At 57.1% G+C, this 13,760-nt stretch overlaps 1 protein-coding gene across 1 annotated transcript in view; it reads right to left on the bottom strand.

Moving 5' to 3' along the window:
• Positions 1-3,988: 3,988 nt before the first annotated feature.
• The window catches only part of SPMIP7 (sperm microtubule inner protein 7), a 35,378-nt gene continuing 25,606 nt past the window's right edge, over positions 3,989-13,760 (bottom strand). The window contains exons 8-9 of the mRNA XM_010950220.3: positions 8,451-8,558; positions 3,989-4,146 (exon numbers count right to left, since the gene is read on the bottom strand). Of these exons, the coding sequence (XP_010948522.2) occupies positions 4,023-4,146; positions 8,451-8,558 (232 nt within the window). The 3' untranslated portion in view covers positions 3,989-4,022. The remainder of the gene's footprint in view (positions 4,147-8,450; positions 8,559-13,760) is intronic.

Genomic DNA, 13,760 nt, shown 5'->3' with positions numbered 1-13,760 from the left:
CCCCGCTGCACGCCCCCTCTCCCCCCTCCAGACCAGCCCTGAGCTCTCAGTCCGGCCTGCCTGGGAGCCCCAGGCTGCGCATGGCGCTGGGCTGTCCCCACCTGCCCGGATCCTCCACGCAGGTCCCGCGACCCTCTCCAAACGTCACCTTCAACCCCAGGGACCCCGTGCCCACCGCCCGCCCGCCCCTGCCACCCGCTATGGGCACGTTGCCAAGTCTGCTCTGTCCTGCATGTCCTGGGCCCGCCCACAGGAGTCACACACAGTCAGTCTGCCGGCACTGGAAAAACAGATTTATACGGCCCGGTGGCACTTCATTTCCAAAGTGGTCACGCGGGGAGGTAGAGCGCTGCTCGCTCGCAGTTTGCAGGGCTGGGCCGCGGGGTTTGCCCCGGGAACCCACGCTGGGCGGCTGCCGCGTGGGGGCGGCAGGAAGCGGGCCCCCTTCCTGTGCACCTGCGGTCGGCAGGGGGCGCGGGGCGGGCGGAGCCCCGGTTTCCACGTCAGTTTCCACCGGGGCGTGAGGAACCCCCACTTACAGGGCGTGGAGGGGGGAGTCGCTTCGATGGCAGGGATCGTGAACGTATTCGAAACCGAACGTATTCAAAACCAATCGTAATAAAAAAAATACGTACAGAAGTGCACCCAATAAAACCACCACACAGCGTGTGACCCTTTTGGATAGAAGACATAAAGATTTGCTGGGACACAAAGTCAGAAAAAAATCTTGAGAACACCCAGCTATTGCCTTTCCATGCCAGTTTAATAAAAACTTGTGCCAGCACCCCAAAAACTTGGTGCTCCCCCTTAAAGGCAATATATTTCCCCCCATTTTCAAGCAGAGTGCTACTTTGGGTAAACCAGAGTCTTTTATGCCAAAGACACATAATTATCCGTTCAGTGTATCTCTGTGTGTGTACGTGAGGACACCTGTCTTTCAATAGGATGTATTTTTGTTTTGAAAAGTGCAGCATAGTTTTGGGAAGAGAAATTGCTCAATTTACTAGACTGGGGAGTTCGTCTGTGTACGTGTCGGAGCTGAGAGATTAACGCACTGCTGTCATCCGTGGCCAGTTTAGGACAATCAGCGTGAGCCGACTTTTTCCCTGGCTCCTGGCTGCTGGGTGGCGTGAGCGCTGGACGAGGACCCAGCGCCCCTGCACCGCAGGCATCTCCCCTGTGGCTGCGTCTCGGGGTGTTTGTGGAAAGACGAATGTGCACCAGCAGAGTGAAGACCACGTTCCCGTGTTCTGTCCGGTAGTGAGAGTCTCTGTATTGTGTGGCGACCATTAAACCCATCCTGCGTGCGGCTCGGAGCGCTGAGGCGGCTCACGTGGGCAGAGTGGGAACCAGGACTCGGACCCCCTTTGGGCCGATCCTGAAGCCCGTTTTTGCAGCCAGAGTGCCTCCTCGCCTCCCAGGCTTTCCACAAAAATGGTGATGACAGAACACCGCCTTGGACGCAGACATCCTAAAAATAATCCTGCAAATGTATTTCACGAAGACGCACACCTGTTCCTGACTTAACTCTGGTCCCTCTGCCTCCTCTTCTGTCTCGTGTGCTCCAGCAGTTTACAGATCACAGCGGAGGGCGCTTGGATTCCCAGAGAGCAGGAGCGGCCGGTCTCCCCCAGGCTCAGTGGAGCGAAGGGACCGAATTTAGAACATTCGCGTTTATTAAAAGGAAGTCCGGGCCGTCAGGCTGCTCCCTCTGGGCCATCTGCCCCCTCCCATGGACAGCATGTTCTGGGCAGGACTGTCAGGACTGGAGGTCGCTCCCCACGGAGGCAACAGGACAGATGTCCCATTCGACCCAGTGTGGGTGCCTCCTTCCTTTGCCCCATTTTGCACAGGAGACGCTGATGGGAACACATTCGACATCTGTGTGTCTGAATCCTGCCTGAGATTCAGGCTCTCTTCCTGTGACCTCCTTACTAACTTCTGACCCTGTCTTCCACCTACGTCTTACAAAATTGCAGGGGTGGCCTGTGTTTGTGTCGCCCCTGGGGTGAAATAAAAGCAGAGAGAGTAACGTTTAGGGGAGCCCGAGCTGTGGGGAGAGGGGTTGACGGCACGTGGCCAGTGCAGCCTCGGGAGGTGTGGATACAAAACACCCAAGAGCAGAATTCGGAGCTTGGCAAACAGATGGCTCCCCCTGTAGGTGCCTCCTCTGATCTCGGTGCTTTTCAGTTGGACTGCTGACCGTGGAGACCCAAGTCACACGGCTCACATCCAGAGGCGAGGGCCAGGCATGCGGGTACCGCTCTGCTGGCCTTGGACTCCAGGTCTGCGGGGGGCGGGGTTGGCACCTTAGCGTCGCAGGGGGGACGTCTGAGCCGATGGGGGGGTTAAAATGCAGAGCCGCCCCCTCCCTTCTCCTGCAGGGGCCCCCGGCATGCTGCAGACAAGGCCCCCATCTTCCGAGAAGCAGCTTCGAGATGCTGGGAGCTCTGGCGGGCGCCCCGGTGCCCGCACTGGGAGGGTGGCCACAATCATCGGGGCCTGCTGGGGTTGGGGTCAGGTGCTTCCGGCATCCTAGCCGTAGAAAAGCCCAGAATGACCAACAGGAGCCTCGGCTGTGGAGCAGCAACGCCTCCTGACAATGTGGACGTCCACCGCAGAACGTCAGCTCACGAGACGTAACTAACGTGCGTGAATCCACTCCCCGGGCGGGGCTCAACTTCCCCGCGTGTGTTTGGGTGAGAATCTTCCGAGATGAAGATTTTTGTTTTTGTTTGTCTTTTTTTTTTAAGAGAGAGAGAGAATTGCTCTTTCTGAAAATAATTAGAATTGCAAGGTCAGATTCAGGTGAAGTCACTCCTTTTCCTTGAAGGCGAGTCGGCTCCCCAGGACGGATGGAGGGTGGACGGACGGACGCATGCCTTCCTGTCTGTCTGGGCAGAAAGGCAGTGCTCGGGGAGGGTCTGCAGTCAACATCCAAGTCTCTCGAGTTGTCAGCCGAAGCAACAGGAGAGGCCCAAGCCAAAATAGCTGATTTTGCCCCTCCAGTGGGAGAAGCAGCGCCAAGCCACCCCCAAAGGATTTACACACATGCGGGGAGCTCTGGGGGACCCCTGGTGCATCCTGGATCTCCTGGGAGAAGGAGAAGGCGTTCCGCTTCTGTTTGGTTTATTCCTGAGTGATGCACAGATGGTCTGGTCTGCAGAGAAATGGAGCGGGGCAGTTTTCTAGATTCAGAAAACCTGGGCTCTAGCTCTAAGCCTGCTAGTTATGACTTGCGTGACCTTAGATCAAAACCTCCCTTCTCCTGGTCTCAGGCGGCCTGTTCATAACATAGCAGGATGTTTGCGAAATGCCTGCCGTGGGGTTGCAGGGTCCAGTGACCCTAACAGGACCTACAGGCCTGGGTATAGGAACATAACCATGCGTGGGTGCACGGAGGGTCCCACGAGCCCACAACACACCTGGGTGACGCTGAAGCTGGTGCTCAGTTGGGTCAAGACCCAGCCAGGCCATGGGCTGACCCTAAAGTGGACGTGGTGGCCATTCCTGCCTCAGACCCTCACGGAGCCCGGGGAGTGCCTCCCTCTCTCTGAAACGCCGGAGTCAGGCCACGGAGGCTCTGGTCTTCCTCACCACAGGTGCTGTCTCCGTGTGATGCACCCTCTGTGAAGAGAACGCCACTGTCTCTCTCAGCACTCGGCTTTCTCATTAACAACATACAGGTTTTGGGCGGGATAATCTGTGATTGCAGAATCTATGATCTGCAGTTACAACCCGTCCCTCAGCCTGAAACCTCCAGGCAGCCTGGCATCGCCACTCTCAAGAAGAATCCTCTACAATAAAACCTCCACTGCTGGTGGCTTCCAGAAAATCTTGACTGCCATCACGGAATGGGGGCACTCCAGGGCTGAGCCAAGGGAATGACCGAGGCTGGGGTCCACCCAGCCTTGTCAGATTCTGTGGACACACTCCAAACGTGCCTTTTTAAAATTTCCTTTATTTGCCCCTGCACCTTGTGCAGTGCCTCAGGCCCCGCCCCCTCGGAGGGCGGGTGTCTCTCAGTAGCCAACCGTTCCATTTTCCTTCTTATTGAAGGGGTTGTAGGGTTTCACAGTTGTGACCATCCGGGACAGCGGGGCCTGGTGACGGAACACGTCGACCACCGTTGCTTGCCGTAAGACGCTAGAACGGGGTGGAGGAAAAACAGAAAGAAAAATAAACGTAATGTAAATAAAACATACAACCTCGTATGTTCTCCAACTCATAGTTACGGGGCTCAGGGTGAAGGCAGGGCGGTGCAGGCCGAGGTCAGAGTTCAGGGAGACGGGAAGGTGGGAGGCACGGAGCACGTGGGCAGGGCTGGCAGCGAACGGGAGAGTGGGAGGAGGGTGGGGGTGGACGGGCCACGTGCAGGGCCCAGAGCCGGTGTCGCCCTGCCCCTGGGGACACCTGACTGCCCTCACACGACGCCCCTGACCTCACGTGTCCTTGGCTCACCTATCCCAGGGCAATAATGACCTACCAAGATTCCCGTGAAAATTAAAAGACCTGAAAATGTCGACTAGGAGGCAAGCGATGCTTTCCAAACACGGCTGATGGCCAGGGCCGTCCGCCCACCGTGGACACGCGTCATGCCATCCGTCTTGAACAGCTGGCTCACACACGCGTGCGCGAGCACACGGCGACGCTTGCGTGCGGCAGGAGTGACAGAGCCCACGGCCGCGGGACCTGAAGGGCCTTGTTTTTGTGCTCTGATTATTTTTTTTTATTACGTCGGGAAAAGAGGCCGTCAGAGTGAGAGCTCGTGATTCTTCCGTGGAAGTGCACCCTGGCCAGAAGGACCGCGCAGGAGACGCTGGGCTGGATGGAGACTGGGGTCCAGGGCGCAGGCCCGTCCCCTCACAGCCCGAGGCCCACAGCATCCCTTCTGACCCACCTCCCGCGCCCCCTCCAATCTCGTCCCAAGTCCCCTTCCTTGCTGCGTGGCATCACGTCTCAGGGCCAAGCCCCGGGGGCTGCTGGTGTCCTGCACAGCTCGCTCCAGGTGTGGCACGGGGACCACACGGCCCTCAGCCCCCTGGTGCTCACAGTCACGGCCCAAGCCGCCTGGCCCCAAACCGCCGGTGTAGACCATCAACCACAAAGGTCCCCGGCAAATGGGCGCGAAGGGGGTTCAAAGGTCCCTCCCGGTCACATCATTCCACCGCAAGATCTGGGGAGGGGCGGGCTGGGAGGACGTGGGGTGGGGGGGGACGGGAAGGGCTGTTCACTTTTTAAAGGCGTTTAGGAGTGAAAGGAAGGGGTGGGAGTGCCGGACGGCAGCTTGGAGTTGGGGGGGGTCACGTCTGATTTCTCCAGCATGGAGGCCGCTGGCGGGGGTTGGGGGAGCAGCGCTGAAGAGGGCCCAGAGCTCAGCGGGAAGGCTGTGAAGGTTTAGAAAAGTGAGAGCCTGTCTTTCTGGGAGGAAAGGACACAGAACTGCGGTGGGAGCAGACATTCTGATGGGGGGGTGGGGGGGCGGGGGGGCCCGCTGGAGCAGCTTGGGGCCGCGGGAACACAGCGGTGTGGACGCGGCCTCCGCGGGGGTGGGCAGGCCTTTGGGAGACGGGGCCGCAGTGCGGAGAGCGGAGAGGGCGAGCGCCAGCGCCTGGCGCCCAGGAACAGCCGGGCGCATCACGGGAGACCCGGCAGCCACGACCAAGAGGAGGCTTGCTCGCTGGGTTCTCGTGACACTCACCAGAGACAGACCTAGACTCCCACTTCCACTGGAAATTTTTAGCCAAAAAGCAGTATAGTGTCACCAAAAAACAAAATCAGAGCACAGCTTCGTGATGGAGAGCCTCAGAGGCCTCTGGTCCCAGGGCCGGAGGGACGCAGAGCCCGGGCCTCCCTGCTCCAGGCTGCCGTCCCTCTGCTAGAACGGGGCTTCGTCCAGCCGGAGCGTCTCGGGGGCTTCCTCGCGGCCGAGCCGCCCGCCCTCCAGGAGCCGCTGCCCGAGGTGCGCGTCCGCAGGTGGGGGCGGAGACCGGGGCACCCGGCAGAGCACGACCCCATCGCTCACTGTCACTTAGTGGGTGGCCCTTGGGATGCTGTCACTGTTTCCAGAGCCGACGTGCACCCAGAGAACAAGGACCCCGGGGAAGACAGCTCGGGGGGTTCTCAGTCCCCTCCCTGGGGCAGCGGGTGACAGCTGTGTGCGCAGGGCCTGGGGGGTGAGGGCGGGTGGGCCACGGACGTGAACCTGTGGCCTCAACGCTCAGGTTCTCCTGTAACAGTTGCAGTGACGGGGAGGATGAGTTTTCTGCAGAAATAAAGATTTCTTTCAAATGCACAGGGACACTGGGTACCTAGAGGTCTGGTGACTGTGGAAACATTCTAGGCCAACAGGCCGTCGGGGAGGAGGTCTGAGATGTTTGGGGCGAGACGATGGATGGTGAACCAAAAGGTCAGGGATCAGGACCGCTGGCATTCGCCCCGAAAAAGCGGCTTTTGAGTTTGGTCCCTCCCCCATCGTGAATGGTCCAGACACAGCGTCCTCGCAGCTCTTTCTGGACAGTAAGTCTCCACGACAGATAAAAGGCTGCATTTACTTTTGACATGGTTTCTTTGGGTCCTCTGCCTGAAATAAAGCACGTTGTCTAAATTTCCAGCAGCCCTGCCTTTGCAAACAAATTTGTGACATTTGAAAACTGTGTCTTGTGGGGAGGGTGTGGCTCAGGGGTACAGCGTGCACTTAGCATGCACGAGGACCTGGGTTCGATCCCTGGTGCCTCCACTAAAAATAAGTATGTAAATTTAATTACCCCACCCCAAAAAGAAACTTAATAATGTGTCTTGAGAGAAAATCAATTGAATGCAAAGCACTAGCCTTGAAAGCCAGCGACCTCCTCTCAGACGTTTTTCATCCGATGGCCTAGACCAGACGGCTGTCAAACCCACGTTCAGCTCAGGGGACACGGCACTGTCAGCGGGAAGCTCCCCGATGGTCACCACCTGTAGAACTAGGTCGCGCGCCCGGGGCGGAGGGCCCTCTGCACGCAGCTCCCACGACGGCAGGCAGGCAGGACCCGGAGCCGCCTTCCGGGGACCCCACAGTTGGGTGGTGAGGGGCTCCTTGTCTTGGGTCCCAGGAGGAAGCAGAGCCCTGGCCTCAAGCACCCGTAGGACCAACTCCCCTCGTCCCAGATTCACGGCGGAACCACCTCCTCCGTGCAGTCCCCTTTGGTGCCCCACGTGCACCCCCTGCGACCTTGCACGTGGTTTCCTCATCCGTCCCCGCAATAGCAAGATGCTTGCCTCGCTAGAAGCCCCGGCATCTGGGGCGGCCTCAGACACTGGCTGGCGCCCCGATGACCTCGGCGTCCTCACGGACAGCTGCGTGTCCCCTGCTCACGTTTAGACTGTGAGCCCCTCGCCAGCTGGGTCTAATCCTTGCGAACTCCTGGGGCGCCGTAAACACACGGCCGAGCCGGTGAAACATCAGAGTGAGCAGACAGATGAGTGAGCAAGAGAGGGAATGGCCGTGTGAACCACAAACCCTGGTCCAGGGGGCCCTTCGCGGAGCATTTAGAAAAGTCCACTGGGGCACAAGGTCCGACTCGGCCTGAAGGTCACCGCCGGGAAGCCCTCCCTGACTGCCAAGCTCCATGGTCACCCTGCCTTGTCTCCTTCCAAAGCCATGCCCCCCACCCTGCCGAGTTGCTTGAGTCCCCTTCTGCTGTTGGATCTTTTCTGTTCAAACCCTGTGCGCTCAGTGCCTTAAACAGTGCCTGGTCCAGAGTGGATGTGCCATCGGCGTCTGGTAAAGAAATGGATTCTCTTCCAAAAAGGAGAAACGGCACCCTTGGGGGAGAGGGGGTGCTGCCTGGCTCCCCTTCCCAGGCACACAGCGACCCACCAGGAGACCTGATTTCCTTGCACCAGCCCGGCGACTGGACCTGGTTAAGCCTGCACGTGCATTTTCAGAGCCGTGTCATCTCGCTTGCAAGGCCGAGGCTTCCATCCGACGCTTTCAAATGTGAGTCACAATGAGCGGTGCCGTGCCGCTCCCCCCAGCAGCTTCGGGGAACGGGGTCTGGGTGACCCCCCCAGCTAACGTCTCCGGTTTTCAGTTTGCAGAATGGTGTCTAATGCATACATATATATATGGCTTCCGATCCGAGATTGTTTCTTATGAAAAATCAGGTGGTTATTCACAAGATGTGAACGCACGTCTCATGTCCCCGGCTGCGTGTTCGGATGATGGTGCAGAAGGAGCTGTGAGTCCGAGATGCAAAGAGGCCATTCACCTAACACGCTTTAAATATCTGAAAATGCTCCTTAAATGGGAAAATGGACTCTCCTGTCTTTTTGGACTTGACACCCTAATTTTTTAAACCACGTAAATTTACTCTTAGGACTTAATTGTTCTTTAATGGAATAACTGTGATTAGGGCCCCAACCCCGCAGCAAACCTGAACACGTTGAGTCACAGGACCCACACTTACCTCTGCACTTCTGAATCTGGAGAGGGGGTCGTCGATGGAATATCCGAATTTGCCGGGTGGGTGGCTGCGAAATGAACCTTACCAGCGTATCCAGGCATATGTGCAGAGCTAGGGGAAAGAGGTAAAAAGGGGGAAGACAGGAAATGAGAATTGCAATTTATAAAATGGCTGTGGTCCCCAGCACCCGCATGTGACGACCCCGGGGGAGGACGCAGTGTAATTGGTCTTGATCTGTGTAAGGTCTGGAAATTTCCACGGAAATTTTCCGTGCAGGCGGGGGCACTGGGATGCAGAGCGGTGCCGATGACAGCCCTGCTCCAGGACCAGAGAAACTTCAAGTCCATGTTATTCCGCTGTTTGCATGTGCATGTGTTTTGCATGCGTGACTCAGCGCTGGGCTCTGTTTCCTGATGGAGGTGGACCCTCATCCTGTACAGAAGGGCAGGCCTGCGTTCGCACACAGGGAAGGGGGTGGGAGGGATAAACTGGGAGTTGGAGATTTGCAGATACACACTGCTGCATATAAAACAGATAAACCACAAGGTCCTACTGTGCAGCACAGGGAACTGCATTCAATGTCTTGTAGTCACCAGTAATGAAAAAGAACATGGGAGTCCTGCCGGTGCGCCGGCCCAGCTCCCGGCGGCAGAGGAGAAGCCCGCCGTCGCTGGCCTTCTGGTGGGAGGGCAGGGCCGGGTGTCAGTGTGCCTCAGGGCTGCCCCTGTTCAGGAGTCGGGCATCACTTCGGCCTGTCCCTCTTCCCAGGTGATGCACAGACATAACCAAGACTCTGCAGAAGGCCAGGGGACAGCTCCCCTGTGGGTCCCTTAGTCCCCTCGCGTCCTCCCCACACCCCCCACAAGCCAAGGAAACCTCCAGGGACCATTTCCCTTAGGAGGAAATTTCCAAACAGGGCGCTCCAGGGAGGCTGTCCCTTGCAGCGTCAGGGGCCAGGCAGACGGCAGAGGGCAGGGCAGGGACAGCCGAGTGTTTGAGGGGTGGGGCTCCAATCTGGGCCCCTGGGCCCCAGACCTCGGCTACGGAAGGGTCATAATTCCAAGCTCAAGGGTGGGAAGGCAGGCCCTCCGCGTGTCCGTGACCCACTGGCTTGTGCACAATGAAACAGGGGACCCCAATGCAGCAGGAGTTAACGGATCTTGTGAGACCAGCAAATTCAGGGAGCCGGGCCTCCCTTCCAAGCTGGCTCTACCGACCCCTTGGCCACTGGGTCACCTGTGGCCGGGACACAGCACGCCGCCTCTCCAGGCACCCTGGGCTCAGAGGGAGTCAGCGAACGGGAAAGCACGTAGTAGCTGAGCACCTGCTCAACTAAACTTAGCTGAAATACAAGCCTTGAAAGGAACAAGAAGTTGACAAGACAGCAGCCCAGTGGGTGGAGAACGCAGCGTGCATCCAGCCCGGGCCGCTGGAGGGATGGGAAGGCAGGCGGTCTGCAAAGTAAGCACTGAAAACTCACGGGGATTTTTCAAAGGTCGCGATGCCCAGCTCCCCCCCAGTCCCCAGACACTGATTGAATCGGTCAGGGGTGTGACCTGGGAATCAGGGGCTTTCTTCAAATCTCCCCGGATAATTCTAGCGGGCATCGAGGTTTGGAAGTCTGTGTTTCAGGTCTGGTGGAGGGAGCCGGGGGGGGCGAACCACCACTGTCCCCTTCCAGGCAGTGGCCTTTAGGGCTCCTTGGAATTTTCTCGAAGAATCACAGCTGTGTGTCAGAGAAGCAATTAAAAAAAAAAAAATGGGGCAAGATCATCCAGGCGTCGGTCTCTCCCCTTAAGATTCATTAAAGCTTCCATGCATGTTACAAAGGAAATCCCCTTCCTCTGGGTGACAGGTTTTTTCCACTGCCCCTAAAACACCTGCAGGGTGAAAATGGCTCTCAGGAATCCGCTAAGGAGTCACAGACGGAATCAGGAGATTTGCCAAAATCACGAGGAGGGCTCGACGTGCGACGTCCAGCCAGTTCCCCGTGCCGCGTGGCACGCAGGTTACCGACACTCACCGCTATCACACGTCACACGAGAATAATGACAAGGTATCACTTCGCAGCTAAAAAAACAACACGCACGAGCCAGGCGTCTGGATTACAGGCGAGCTGCTCAGGCTTGAGAAACGAATTCAGTTGTGTAACCAACTGCCAAGTGTTTGAAAACGAAAGTCCTCACCCACGCTGCTCCTAGACCCTGTTCCCTGCAACCCCTTGGCAGCGACATCACAAGGGGACTTTTTTCCGCCTGGAGCGCGCCACGCCGGCCTGGCATCAGGAAGGGAAGGGCCTCTGGGCTCCACCTGCCCACCTGCTGCTGCGACGTGACATGGCTTTTTTTTTTTAAATGGAAGAAGCAATCAATGTTCCCAAAGACACTGTTCCCAGACCGGCTGTCGCTTCAAACCCACTCTCCCATTTACGGGAAACCAAGAGGAGCAGGAAGCCCTCTGCAAGCCAGAGGGGCCTTCCCTTCTGTCTTTGTTCCATGGCTCCCAGCCTTCTGAACGCCTCCTTTTGGGCCCGCTTGCCAAAAAGAAGCCGAGATGGTGCGAACTTGGGGGTAAACTTGACTCAATCACTGCCTCAGTTTGCAACTAATCGGCTTTGCTCAACAAAGCATAATCAAAGAGAAGTTAAATGCCTTGAGAGTATAAGGAAGTGCAGTGCTTCAGTTAGAAGAAGGGGGCCCGGGTGGTGTGGGATTAAGAGCTAAGCAGGAAATGCAGAGAACACGGGAAAAGCACGTTATAGGTGGAAGGTGGGTCACGCACGCGCGCATTAGAATTTCAGCGTGCACGCGACGTCTGTCGGTGCTACAGATGTGACCCCCCACCCAGTGCGTCCTGTAGCCCAGCACCCTTTATAACACGGACACGAGGTGGCTCACTTAATCTCACAACACCCGTGATGTAGGTCTCGGTGTCCTGCCCATTTTGCAGATGCAAAAACTGAGGCTCTAGTAAACGTCTAAGTGATGTGCCCGGAGACCCCTGAGCTGGCTGGTGGCAGAACGGAGCCCTACCCAGCGGGCTCGGGGGGGAAGCGCCCCTCAGGCCCAGACAGGAAGCTCTGTGAGGTCAGAGCGGACGGCGGGTGTAGGTTTGTCTAAGCTCAGTTCATTCTGACTCCCGTTTACTGAGAGCTGTTCTCTGCCAGCGGCTGACTGAGGGCGGAAACCGAGCAGGCCTGGCTCCCGAGAACGCTCCCATCAATGAGTGCATTCGTTAAATGCACAACTAGAGGTTTGCAGACCTGCGTGCGGCACAGATCACTGATGCAGAGGAGGAGGGGGGCGTCGGAGGGGGACAGAGGAGGCCGGGCGCAGGGGGACACAGTGACCGGCACAGCCTGGGCCCAGAGCTAAAACCCTCCGAGCCATGGTCTACCCGCGTCGGGGGGCCCGCAGCTCCCTGCGGGGGGCTGGGGGCCGGGTCGCCTGCTGACATCGTGCAGGTGTGGGGGGCAGGGCTGAGGGAAGGGGGCCACAGGGCACACTAAGGTGGGGTGCAACTGCGTTTCTCGGCATGTGATCAGATGCTGGGGCCCCGGATCTGTTCGGGACTTGGTTTCCTCTCGCTGGCCTCGTCCCCTCCTCTGCTCTTGGAAGGGAACGCAGAAACGAGCCACTGCTGAACCCCGGCAAGCGCTCCCAGGCCGGCGGCTCGCCCTGGGGACAGGGCACCGTCCTCCTACGGCTCCCGGAATGAGTGACCCAGGCTCCGGACACCACGCACGCCATCCCAGCCTCCTGTCGGTCTCCTGGGGGTTCAAGCCTGTTGCAGCAGCTCTGGCCTCATCACACTGTTTGTGAAAGTCCGCTGAAAAGGCAGAAGAGGCCCTGGGGAAGGGACCTCCTGTTCACAGCCTTGTCCTAGACCTGTGGTGGTGAGATGTTCTTAAAGGAGCTGACGGCAGGGGAGGACTCCTCTCCCGCCTGCGACCTCGGCCAGCCGCTGCCCAGGTGGGTCAAGTCCTCATCATTTGCTGATGCTTCGTCAGAGACAACTGAGGGGAAGGCACAGATGAAGATGAAACCGTACAAAGTGCTGAAACGACAGACGGACAGCTTGATGGAAGGGGCCGGGCTGCTTTGGGAAACCAAAGGGCAAACGGTGTCTGGAAAGCACCGGGGGCGGGGCCGGGGGCGGGGCCGGGGGGCTTGCACAGCAATCTGCTCTGTCGCCTGGATGGGCACCCGTCCAGCTCGGAGCCCCAGGGGCCTCGCTGGTCAAGAAAAGGATCTGGACCAGCTGAGACACACGGACGTGAGATACTGGGGTTCCATTGCAAAAGAAAAGCCAGGTTCCATTTTCCAAGGGAAGGGCGAGGCTGCATGCCCTGGGGTCCTGGCTGCAGAGGTCAGTGCTTCTCTGTGGCGATGCCTGAATGCAAGGCATTCTGAAACTACATGGAACCACAAAATAAACACCAACAGGAAACAGACTTCGCGTCACCCTGGTCCGTTAAGCTCCTGCAAAGAATACAGCCTTAGTATTTAAGAGAAAGAGAAAAATCAGATTTGGGGAAAAAAAAATGGGGGGGAATCCTTATGTCAGTTTGACTTTAACTTGTTTGCTTGGCACAGATTATAAGTGAGCAGTGACTCGTATCTCTGTCTTTTTATTTTTATTTTTTTGTAATGCTTACACAGTGCCCCGAGCTTCACGAATTCCTCTTGAATCCAATGGAGATTGTGGATTCCAGTCCCTAAACTGGTCCCCAGTGTTAGGTCCCAGTTAGGAACCTCAGTGGAAACGGACTTAATGCCTTCAGTTCCTTAATTCTAAATATCTCTTAATAACTGGGCATGCCTGCCAAATCAGGAAACATTTTGATTTGAATGAGACAGTTTGTGCAGCAGCTCTGTTTTTAGGCACCGTTCTACAGAAACGGATGCATAACTGTGCAAAGATCTATGTGGAGGTTGTTCATTGCTGTATTTTTAAATAATAGGAAATATTTTTGTAATGAATTGGCCTGTGTGAACGATAACATAGCTCGTAGTGGGATAGCGTGCAGCCACTGAAAACAGATGTTAAGAGTCACGGAAAACGTTCTGTTTCAGCCCCACCCACACAGCCCGCACGCGCATGCGCACACCACGTCGGGCCGGGCCGCTGTCTCCGCCTTGCAGCCAGCCAGGCACGCTGGGGGCAACAGTCTAAAAGGACATATCATGTATCAACTTTCAATATTGGGATTTCAAATGGAAGAGATGGTTTACTTTTTTTACCAACGTAGTTGAATGATTTTTAAGGAAATATGTTACTTTTTACAAACGTACTTGAGTTATTTTTAAAGAA

This window comes from Camelus bactrianus, chromosome 36 (assembly GCF_048773025.1).
Source record: "Camelus bactrianus isolate YW-2024 breed Bactrian camel chromosome 36, ASM4877302v1, whole genome shotgun sequence".
NCBI lineage: Eukaryota > Metazoa > Chordata > Mammalia > Artiodactyla > Camelidae > Camelus > Camelus bactrianus.
This window is presented reverse-complemented; position numbering and strand designations above follow the sequence as displayed.